The sequence below is a fragment of the Osmerus eperlanus genome, chromosome 24 (assembly GCF_963692335.1).
Source record: "Osmerus eperlanus chromosome 24, fOsmEpe2.1, whole genome shotgun sequence".
Taxonomy (NCBI): domain Eukaryota; kingdom Metazoa; phylum Chordata; class Actinopteri; order Osmeriformes; family Osmeridae; genus Osmerus; species Osmerus eperlanus.
Window position 1 is genome coordinate 4670656 of NC_085041.1, and position 12523 is coordinate 4683178.

Consider the following 12523-nt stretch of genomic DNA (forward strand, 5'->3'; position numbering starts at 1 on the left):
GTAGAAAAGCAAGAGGAGGGGGGGGGGAGAGACTTCTAGATCATTATTACTGAGATGCTTCATCGATTGGGAGAGGAGAAGTAGCAACGTAAGCATATTCTACACTCAACGTTGTGAACTAAATTACTACCGTTTCTCTGCTGTCTCCATCCACCTTTTAGGCAAAAACAGCTTAAAGTTAATGTGTGGAGCAGCGATGCACCTGCGACGGTCTACAAGGTCTAAAAGTGTCCAACCTCATTCCTTCCTCTTTAATCACTTTTACTAGACATTACCGCACCACATGATCTTTGATGACTCATCGCCTCTAGTTCTGACTGTGCCAAAGTCTTGAAGGGGAGTTTTTAAATCGTGGTGCGCTCTGCCCTTTGTCCCCTAAAGCAGTAAACTGGACTGGTGGCATGAAAGCTGGGGTCTCTATCTTTGGTGTTGAGGAGTTCAACTGACTCAGACCTTTTTTTGCGCTAATGCACCGGCCCGCCTTGACACCGACCACTGCAAGCCGAGCTTCTGCTGCAGACAGCAAAGCCTGGATTGGGTCCGAAAGAAACGCATTTCTTTTTTCTTTTTTTTGTACGATGGCTTTTCCCCCACTATTTAACAAAGCCTTCGAGAATTTCACTTTTAGATAATCCTAATTAAATGTTCGTTTTCAAACCAGAGAGAGAAAGTTAACCTTTGAGAAACTTGGGCATTTGACACTCAGATGAAACAAGAAAGTGAGAGATCTATTTCAACCCCGAGGCTAAATCCATTTATCTCCAGTACGTGTTTGTCTGACTCATCGGTAAACATTTCTCTGGTCTGGACGTTTTATTTAACAAAACACGCTGAATTTTAGAATAATGTTACGCAATGAGATTAAGAGGCACACAATTGAACACTTGGGCAAAACACATTTGATGTTCAGGAAAACGGACTATCGGACGCAGTGAGACCAGATTTTGTCATAATCCTCAAATGGACATTAAGTTAATGATGCATTCATGATGAGATTAAGTTTACAAAAGGTACCCTTCCTCTTTCAGTCGTTATGCCACAACATCATGAAAGACATTTCAAGTCTGGGGGTGCGGGTCTATCAATTTAATAATCTGCTAAACGACTGATCATTTGAGCTAATATAAGAAAGTGAGTTCAACTAATTGCCCGTCAGAATAAAATGTTCTACACCAAGCAAATAATTAGCTTTAGCTCTTTATATAGAGTCAAGAGTATAGATAATCGAGTCTGCCAGCTGCGAGTAATACCACTCACACCAAAACATGCAAACAACTTAATATCTCCCGACGAATTAGAGAAGTCTGGTCGCTATCCAACTGTCAAATCTTCAAAACATGCTTAGATGTGAAGCCGCGATGTGTCTCTTTTCATATAGACCCAGACGTGATTGTATTGCAAGAGTGGCTCTCAAGAAGTATGACAGCCAACTGTTCATAGGAACCATCGCCATGCTTGTTAGAGCTAACGTTTCACCAAAACAGCAGGGACATTTTTCAGCTCAGTGCATCAGTCGCATGGTGCTTCTATCAGTGTCTGATCTAAGTGGCCCAGACTCTCAGGCAGTAATATGCATCTCAAAGCCACTTCAAGACAGCCCCATCCCCTTTCTACAGCATTGTGTTCTACAAACCCTTCTCTATTACTCACTTTCATTAAATTTTTGTTGCACAACATGAGGGAACCAATAAGAGCTTTTAGACTGATTGGCAGACATGGACCAAGCGAGAAAGAGAGAGGGAGAGAGAGAGAAAGAAAGCAAGAGAGAGAGAAAGCGGTAGAGAGAGGGGGGAAGAGAGAGAGAGAGAGGGAAGGGGAGCTGTAAAGGAATCTGCAAGATCCCCTATCTCTCGTCAGCACCAAAGTATGCCGAGCAACTCTTGTCCCACGTGAAACCACCAGTTTTCACAAGATAAAAAGTCACTTCTCTTATGACGCTGTGTGCCAAACTGTGTGGAGTGTTGAGCACAGCAAATGACCTACATAAAAATGACATCATTTGGGGCGCATTAAATCGATTACATTGTTACAGACTTTTATCTTCTTTTTCTGACATATTGGTACATGTGGGACATAAATAAGACCTAAGACTCCTTGACATTAACCCTTCCTTGACAGATAATCATTAACATCACATGTTAACAGAGAATTTCACCGGCAGTTTGTTACAGTGCCTGAACTGTATTGGGATCTGCAGTCAGTTGGCTGGTTTCTTAAGTTAGGTTGATTAGGAATGTGGTTGATTAGGAATGCGTTTACATACCATGATCAGTCAGTGTTGGTATAATTGATGTTGTCATGAATGACTGAAATCTGAATGAATCTTTAGTGTGCTGTCTTGATTAGAAATACTGTGTGTTGGCTTTGAAAATAATTGTACAGTTGAGGAAGGCAATGTGTGTGTGTGTGCATGTACCGACTTAAGGATGATTTCACAGTCAGTTAAGCTACCCAGCAAAGTGATTTTAATGGGCAGGCTTTAGACAAGACAAATATGTGCACTTTTCCCTGCCCAGCAGACAATTTATGGTGTGCAATCTTTTCACTTTTTAATTTGTTAAGTACCGTGTGATGTAAGCTGTTTGAGACGGGTCAAACTTGCCAAGTCTAACAATACAGTACACGAACACTTCGACTGTGCAAGTCCAGGTAGCAGCACGACAGCTGATTGACAACACACAGGGTGATACCAATATGACAACGATACACCCAATGTACCCATTTTAGAAGGAGAATACAACACACAACCTCCCATCACTGAATCTTGTTAACCACAGTATCTGCGTCCAAATCTGCTACTTACCACCAAACCACACCTCCCCTCCAAAACAACATCCCCACTCACCCCAGAAAGGTCATACATATAGACCCATCCACTCTCAGAATATCAGAAACCTTCCAACTCAAAAATACAACTTGAAAGCCAGCTGGTGTGGAGAATTAAGATGTGTCACCAGGACTCAAGGAGGAATCCCTGCAGCAGAGACTTGGGGTTTCCAGCTACAAGGGCCATGCACTAGAGATTTCTCATGTACCGTTCTATGGCAGCTGTCTGACCCTTATATGTTAGGGCAGTACAGCTGGTGCTGTGACTGGAGTGATTCCTCGAGGCCTCTGCAACCAATAGGTGTATTCGAGGCAGCTTGGAGTGACAGTCAAGCCCAGTAGAGGCTGACTGGGAGGGAGGAGGGGGGGTTCAGGAGGGGAGTCCACCTGCACAAACCCTGTCATTGTCCACTGATGGAACTGGGCTGCTCTTCCGACAGTTGTGACAAGGCAGTGGACAAGGAGGATAGAAGCTATCACTTGTGAGCAATGGGATTGTGCAGTATGGTGGGGATATGCAGTTTAAAGTGAGCTGTGGTTGCTATGGGCTGGGAGATGCCTTTAATGCTGGTGGTAAAGTATGAAGACTGAAGCAGGAAGACATTTTAGAAGCATCCAACGAACGAGCCCTTTTCTTTTAATCCTTTGTCGTTCAGCGACCTCCACACTCCACTCCCCCTTCTCTCTCCGTTTCTCTTTTTTTTCTTTGTGCTACCACTTGCGTTCATTTCCTCATTTATGAAAGATGTCGTGGTTTTCTGGGTTTGTAGAGCTGAGTAGGAACCTTCCAACTGCTTATGATTTTGAAGACTCCTGATATGAAAAATCCTACTCAAAATCATCAGGTGGCACTGTGAAATCTCTCACGTTATCCTCAGAGACAAATGACGAAAATAAAGAGAAAATCTGACAGCAAGTTACAAACCAGTCAAGGTGAATTGTAAAGGTCCTCCTCTGGCTAACCTTACAATGTGATCGTTAGTCCAGTCATGTTAGCATAGTTTGTTGATGTAAGATTGGGAAGATCATATACATCCAATACATTGGATGTAATATATGATTACATCCAATGTATTTATAAATGTTAAGGTTTAAAAACAACGAGATAGGAAGGGAGAGACAGGAAGAAAGACACAGAGAGAGAGCAGTATATGTTGGTGTACAGTATGTATAGAAAATAACAATCAGGTTAAATCATTCTAGGTTATTGTCAGAAGACTTTTAGCTACAAAAAGAATTCACCCAGGCAGCATAGGAACATAGATAAGAAAGGTATATGTGCTAAATAAACAACATAGCCTATTTATAACATGAATCTGCAAATTGGATACATATTGTAGTGTCCTTTTATCAAGATACATATCAGCTGTCTGTAGGCTATAGCATGTCACCTGGAAGTTACATTTATTTATACATTAAACCAAATCATTAACTATAGGCTGCTGATGAAAAAATTGCATTCCATTATTGGCATGCAATAAAATGTTAACATCATTAGCGATATTGTCATTCGAAATAAATGGCTTCAAGGTCGTCTGGATAGTTGGTAAAAATTGGAAGAAAATATGGGAGGGAAACAACTCGAATCTGTGCGCTATCGCGCAGCGCGCGTCCCCGATACTTCATACGTGCTCTGGTTAAGCACGTACACACATTGAATAACACTGCCTGCAGCTAAATGGGCAATAGGTACAATATACCATATACGTGGATGCAACTATCTAACACATAAAATATTAGACATATAGAAATCAACATGGCAGTTGGAGAAAATGTGTTCTCTGTGCATTAATACAATAAGCCTGACACTTTTGAGAAAAATACTTGAAATAAAGTTGATATTGACATGTCTGAACCTAAACACTGCGCTTGTTCGATTATATTGTCAATAACAAACAGCTGAACATATTTGCGCACAATCACACACCATAACGCACAGACATTTGTTTGCCAAACTTTCCTGCGGTGGCGCACCATTCACCTTCAAAACAGGATCTAAAGATATTCCATCTGGGACAAATTCATGAACATTATCATGCCTACCTGAGTTTGCAGCGGCTCTCCGTGTTCTATGATGCTTATAAAAGGAATTTCCAAAAAAGACGACATAAATTCCACTTGTACGATCTCTTCCTGGGTCTGGGGGAAGGTGAGGACAGCGGAGACCCCCTGAACAACGATAGCCTGACAAACACACCTGAATAGGGACTCCGGGTCCCCGTTGGCCGGTTCTCGTGGTACCACTTCCAAACTCAAGTTGTAGGGTAGAAAGTTGTCCCCTGTTTGGGCAATACCGGCGAGGGCGCGGTTGAGGGCAGCCTGTACCCTGGCCGGTTGGCGGGTGGGCAGAAGGGCACCGAGGCGCACGGTGTGTCCTATTTGCGCCAGGATATGGCACGGCTGGGGGTGGAGGTGACAAGGGTCGATGAAGAAATGGAGAATGCCTTGCAATACGAAGTAAAAACATGCCAAGAATCTTGAAAAGATTAAATTCATCCTGCTGCGCTCTCAAACGGAATGAGGGATTGTCAGAAGATAGCATTGCTTGCCTTGTTTCTTTCTTCCCTTTTTCCGGTAAGGTCCTTTATTGCTTTTTGTTGACGATGATATGACTGGTGATCCACAGATGGAGTTACTGTGCGAATGTGTGATTAGGGGGGGAGGGGGTGAACGATGGAAAGGCGGAGATGCCGCTGAACTGTCATTCCCGAAGAACACGAGCGGAGCAGTCGTGAGGTGGGACTGGACTGGGTATTGACAAGGGAACAGGCACCTGCGTGTTAGCAACATCATTAAAATGACCAACTTTTTCATAAGAGCCGTTTTAAATATAGTTTTTTCATTGTTATTTTTTGTGAGTGAAATCACATAAGCCTAACGCCACTGTATATATGGCACACCCATGATGCTTTATATTAACATTTGTGATTCCCCTTCCTACAATTCTAAAGTAGTATAACATATAAGACCATTCAATACTCTTTCAATGTACCTATGTGATGGGTAAAACACCAATTCTGGAATGTCAAAAAAAATTGTGTCACACTGAGCGACTCGATGGACCAAGAGGCAGAACTGCTTCTGCGTCGCATGACTTGGCACGGCACAGAGGACAAACGATTGAAAATACAATCGTAGTTGGACAGAGTCCAAACTAACTTCGGAAAACTGCACTGAATCACCCTGGACAGTTTACTCGACACGTTATGATGTGTTACCCTCCACTAAGCATGAATTGAAATCCTGGGTCTATTCAAATACTTCCCATAATTTGATCTGATACAAATCTATATGCAAATGAGTTCAGTTAATCATTATATACAGTTATTTCTTTATTTAAGTGCTTCTTCCTGAAGAATAAAATCCTAATTTTAACATTATTTCTGTAATCTCAATGTTCTGTATTGCTCAGAACATGTTCTCACACAATGTTCCCATACTTCTAACAGATTGTCAGTGAGCCAATACTTTCACTATGAACAAATGGCACTTTGTCTTTATGTAGGCCTAACTAGATTGAACCAACAAGATCTTTTTGTTATAGCGACATCAGACTCAGAAGAGCAGAATGGTACTTTAGCATACCCTTAAATGTATCCCAATATAAAGGAGTTTCTTTCAAAATAGCATCATATCATACGTATACGATTCAATGTGCAATTCCATAATATGCATCTGATGAACTTTGTTCAATGTGCCAGGAATTTATCACAGACACACACAAAAAAAAAAAAAAAACTTTTCTCCACAGGCAGTCAAATGGAATCAAACCATTTCTGTCTTTCGTTAAAACTAATTAGATGAGCCTTGTTTTTGAGAGTTCACAAACATAGTTAACAGCAGTTGGAATTGTTGCACTAATTGTTCCTCTCTAGACTGCGTCTGTCACTCACGGCTACAGAATGCCTTGGAAATTCCTTCTATGGAATCAGACAATCGACTTTTTCTGGCATCACAATGCTTCATTTACACAAGTGGCATGCTAATTAGCTTTGTAATTCTTACACTGTGCTGGGGAATAGGCTCCAAGCTCCTTGTTAAGATGAATGACTGGTGAGACTTGGGATCCACATGGGTGAACCTGTGCTGTGATGCCCCTCTCTTTCCTCACCAGTCAGTCCGCTGTCTCTCACTCACAGTGTGAGACCCAAGCCTTCTGGCGAGGAGGGCATTTGCACGGCACAGATAGCTAGGAGTGTCTCTTGGTATCTCTCCTCTCTCTCTCCCTACCTGGAAGTCTCTCTACCGTGTTAAATTAAAAAGGAGCTGAAGTGTGAAATGTCGTTTTTGACAACAAATTAAACGCAGCCCTGGTTTACATTGGTTCAAGGGAGGGGGGGGGGGGGTGCGGAGAATATGTTTGAGTGTGGGAGGTCAGCTCCCTTGGCGCAGGTAGCCTGTCGTTAATTTACTTAACCGTTAACTCCGGAGGATCCGCATGCTCAGTCTTCATGTGAATGTGTGACAACTGTGACAAGCGCGTCTGGCCGACTATCTCGATCCAACCAACGCATGCATAATGCATGAGCGCTAACTGAGCTACAGTACGTCATCCTGCGTTTTGATTCGATTTCACTTTATTGTCACTGTTCACATTATAAGTGCAGAGCCACGAAATGTTAGCATCTAACCACAAGTGCAAACAGTAATAGCTCAGTGCAAATAGGAATACAGACTAAATACCAGTAGACCGGTAAAAGTTCATCAGGATCTGAGGAGAACAAAAGTTTTCAGTTTCATGTTGTCAACATGATTGAACTGTTATAAGCATCCATCACCGATGGCAATATTCTCCGAACAGAGGAACAGAAACATTCTAATGAGGTACCTTTAAGGTACAATTTAGAATGTGAGCCGTCTAAATGGAATCAGAGATGTACTATTAGAGCAGTTGGAATATGCAAATTTAGAGTGCACATATCTGTATCCATTATAATGCACCTCAGTGCTTCCAAAAACCTGCAACATACAGACATCCAGCCTACCCCACAGTAAACGCACATTTCCTGCTTTGGGACCAACAAAACACCATTTACAAACGTGGGTAATTATCCTAAATGAAATTGCACGACCACACGCAATTAAATCGTGTTTGCCCATTCACCCCTCGCCTGACTGAAAACTCGCCACATACATCGTCAAACTGCAGCTTCGCCACCTAAGTGATCCAGGACTCTGACTGCGCTCACACCCATTAGAGCCCCTGCTGTTACCCCCATCCTCCTGTTTACCCCCCCTCCCCAAGCCACCCTCCCTTGGTATCCTAGCATAGCCTGCCTCTTCTCCAGAAAACCAGGGATTGATTGCTTCATAATATAAAGATGTCATTCAGACCTAGTCCCCAGTACAGATTGAAACCAAACTGATTGCTCTGCTCATTCTGCGAGCATGACAACACAGAAAAGTGCCTCTGGAGTGTCTATTATTGGACATGCTAATATTTTGAGACTTAATGCAAACACCAATTACAGGATCCGTTTATCTCAAGGGGATTCCTACCACCTCCCTCTTCAGTTGCCATTACCACTGCCGTCTGAGAGCTCCTTAAGCTGATAGTAACCTGAGTATTAAACAATGGGGACCTTCAAAGGGAATGTTCAATGGCTTTCAGATATTACATACCTAGTAGTTAAGTCTTTTAAAAAAAATTTTTTTTTTACTAAAGTTTGTGTTGCTCCAAACAACATTTCACACAAACTTGTTGCTTCAACACAGAGGTTTTTGTTGTGTTCTGCAGAGTCTTGCTTCACTTAACATTTCTTGGTAAAGCAGTGCTGTAGACTCACCGAGGTGACCGTGGCGTGATGGTCATTGTTGAGCATATTGGCATTGGCTGTCTGGGTTCAGTGTAAACTGACCTTGCTCAGTACACACGGCTCTCAACCTTTCCTGCTCCTCAGCTATGAATCTGCACTTAAAGAAGAAACAAAATATCCTTTAGAAGTTCCGAATCCATATTTTCTTCAGTCCTCCATGAGTCATCCTACCTTTATTAGTTGTACCCGAGTCCAAATGCATTCAAGCGTCTGAACAAAGGTTTTCTATCCCACTCGTCATCGTTACAGTTCAACCAAGCATTATTTTAGAAGTCATATTTCAGAACGAGAGCCATGCTCACGACGCCGCAGCCCGGGGAAGGGACCGGAACTTTTCCTCACAATCAGTGTTCAGTGCAAGTGATCCTTCTCCATTGTGCTCCCTTTTCTGGGCAGGCACAAGACAATTTATCACCCATTTTTCTCTATATCGGTGATGGCCCTAGACAATGCCTTGATTTTTAAATGTCAGGAAATTATTTTAGCATTCCATGAACATCTCTCAGCTCTATAGGCGCGTGAAATGTAACAGGAGTGTGCGTGGGGGGGGGGGGGGACACGCCTGTGATTCCCCTCCAGTCAGGTAAATCGGAGGTCTAAAAGCAGGAAAATGAGGACTTTCCTCGTGTGCACACACGCACACAGGTCTTTCAAAATGCCACACTGACCAACAGACTATTGGGACTGTTTAATAAGGAGGTTAGAGGTTGGAATTTGAAAGTTAATTCAGTCCTTTTTCCTGTAAATCTAGCCGGAGGACAAGATGTGAAAACAGTAGTATCTGGATCCAATTTTGATTTGACCCAACTAGTTAGTTTTTTTCCCTATAAAGTACTGCTGTAGAAATATTACACAGCATAACGAGTTAATAGACAATAACAACGATCCAGAAAAACTGTGAGTGTTACTTTGCTTCAGTTTATATAAAGTAGGCTAATCACTACAGCAACAACAAAACAATCCTTGCGGTAAACAAGCCGTTTTTCACAGAGGTTCTGTTGAGTTGCATCTTTTCATTTCGATAGAGATGTGATCTTATTTTCCACTTGTCTGAAGGCAAATAATTATTTTTGGCAATTCTGTGCATCTGTTGGCAGTCTGCATTGCTAATAAACCTTCTGTACGATTGGATCACCTTAGGTATTTAAGAAGCTTGGGATGAGGAAAGCAAGTCATGAATATTCCATCATGCGCAAGCTGGGATGGTATGCCCTCAGCATCAAATGAGCTGGAGCCCCATGCACTATGCAACTTCGGTTTAAGCCAGGTCTTCTACTGTACCAAGGAGACAGGAAACACAGGGCAAGAATCTGTTGCTGTCTGACCGATTAGTTTACCTGCAAGGAGATGTAAAATCCGGAAAGGTTCCCCCTATTCCCGTTGAAAACCATTCACTAATTCTGGAAAGTATTTATATTTGTTCATGAAAAGCATCCCCAAAACCTAAACAAATACTAAATTACATTTTTCAAAGCTATTCCCACGGTGAAAGCTCCCCCCACCGTCTTGGTTCTTCTGGGCAATGTGTGTTTTCCTGCCAGGAATCAAAGCAAACATTTGGCAATAGAGTGCCTGATTTCTAAAACAACCGAGTGAGGGAGGAAACCCCCTCGGTGTATCAACACCAAGAATTTCAAAGAAGATGAGAAAGAAGAAACCAGCCAACTGTTCATCTCCACTTTGACCTTTTGGTACTTCCCTTCTGACACATGCATTACTGTGAACGACAGGTTCAGGTCTACTCGGGCAGATCCTAGAGATGTCGTGTTACTCTGAGACGGGGCTAGGTGTGATCCACTTCCAGCTGAAACTGGCATTCCAAAAAACAAGATGGTGTCAAAATGCAGGAGTCCATATCCAGAGGGGGAATGAGAAAAGGGGAGATTTCGCTGGGAGCTCAGTTACTTAGGAGAGACCCAGTCCCAGACAGATAATTTTCCTTTAAACTGCCATTGGGTGATATCCTTATCCACATCCATTTTTGATATGTGCATACTGTATGAATCTAGGCAGAGGAGTGTGGTACTAACTGAAGGTATTCTTAAGCATTGTCATGCATCACTTTGCTTTTATTTGGGAAGGTGGATGTACGGTTTGCAAGACAGTGCAAAAATATTCAAATGATCTTGTGTTTTACTCCATGTGGTACATCGCTTCCCATTAGATTTCTCTCCTCTAGACATCCTCCGTTTCTGACGCCTCCTGACACTGACTGATACACAGGGCAAGCTGTCTTACCAGCTTACCAGCTGGAGAGTCTTCTTCGCTCCCCTGCCTCTCCCCTTCTTATTACACTCTCCACCGTGTCAACGAGGCTTCAATGTTTGGATCTCCAGGAGACAGATCGTCCCCGGGCGTCTCTACCGCTGCTTCACCTGTAAGCTTCGCTGGCAGGGTCCAGACAGGAAGGAGGTTGCAATAAGAAACGGCAGGTATGTATATGCGGTTGATAATTTGGGGGTATTTTTTACTTCTCGTTAAAAGGTTGTTTCGAAAGAAAAAAAGTCTACTAATATTCATCCATGAATCAGTAGTGAGGATGCCTTTTTTACTGATGAATTATTCAGTACGTATCTTTTTTTCTAAACAGGCAGCGGTTCAACTGTCGTGTCTGACAACTGAAAAAGTTTTTGAGAGCCACAGGAAAATAGTGCGCTATGAAATGAGAGCTTGAACATAAAATCGAGCTGTATAGTGGATTAGCACTGACAGTTGGCCTTTTTACGAACCCTGACCAGACCACCATCATCTACTTACAAAAACACATCAAGAATTTGTTCTTACACAACCAAAGTGTTAAGACACTTTGGTTGTGTACAACGTCGCGGCAACGTTGTCCAGGGGACCAAAAAATAACGTAACCAGCCGACCAAGGTACAACGTCGCGGCAACGTTGTCCAGGGGACCAAAAAATAACGTAACCAGCCGACCAAGGTACGACGTCGCGGCAACGTTGTCCAGGGGACCAACAAATAACGTAACCAGCCGACCAAGGTACGACGTCGCGGCAACGTTGCCCACGGGTCTAAAAATAACGTAACCAGCCGACCAAGGTACAACGTCGTGGCAACGTTGTCCATGGGACCAACTGGCAACATTCCCTTTATAACGTAGCTACGACGTTGCCACGACGTTGCCAGAAGGTAACGTCGCGGGTTACCAACTGAGCACTTACTGGCAACGTTGCCGCAACGTCATGTGTTAGCTGGGTTGTGAGGTTTGCTGAACTTTGTATAGGACATGCTACAGAACAAAGTAGAGCAAAATCCTCAGAGAATAACTATTACTCTTTTAACACTTGGAGAGGTTATATTTTAATAGATAATCATCTATTTTGTACGGATGTTTTAAAAGGGTGTAATGGGTTCATCACTCTTCACATACAGAATCAATTCATTAACAACCTCTCAGTTAAGGAGTAGCGTCACACATATGTGATTCTGAACATTCCAACCGACTATTTTCCGATAGACAAAAACTATATGACAAACGTTATAGTATGGCTTCAACATTTACAATTAGGAGGCTAACAAGTAACACTAGCAGGTAGTAGCATTGCTACGAGTATTATGCTAGGTTGCTAGGTAACGGAAGCTAACTAAAACTAGCTAGCTTCCGATTTGGAAAAATAACTCACTCCTTAAAAGGTTAAAAATATTTCAAAAAGCCCTGTGGATTCCACAGCTCTTACTGTAAACTGATGCTGTCATAAGGCTGCTTGTTATGCGTTGCGTGTTATGCGTGTTCGTTGGGTGTGCAATCTTTGCCGCCCTGGCAGAATGACTCCACCCTTAATGCACTCCTCAATAGCATCTGGCTAATGAATCTTGATTTCTTCTCTGTTCGTTTTTCCCATGTTCATTTGAATATCTCAAAACCAC

At 42.6% G+C, this 12523-nt stretch overlaps 1 protein-coding gene across 3 annotated transcripts in view; it reads right to left on the minus strand.

Annotated features, from left to right (window-relative positions):
* Positions 1-8731, minus strand: part of grin3bb (glutamate receptor, ionotropic, N-methyl-D-aspartate 3Bb) — a 50457-nt gene extending 41726 nt beyond the window's left edge. For 2 of the 3 annotated variants that reach the window (XM_062450435.1, XM_062450437.1), the window contains exon 1: positions 4870-5532. In XM_062450435.1, the coding sequence (XP_062306419.1) occupies positions 4870-5322 (453 nt within the window). In that variant the 5' untranslated portion in view covers positions 5323-5532. Of the gene's footprint in view, positions 1-4869; positions 5533-8612 lie in introns of those variants that run through there. The other variant, XM_062450436.1, reaches the window with a different exon arrangement.
* Between the last annotated feature and the right edge of the window lie 3792 nt (positions 8732-12523).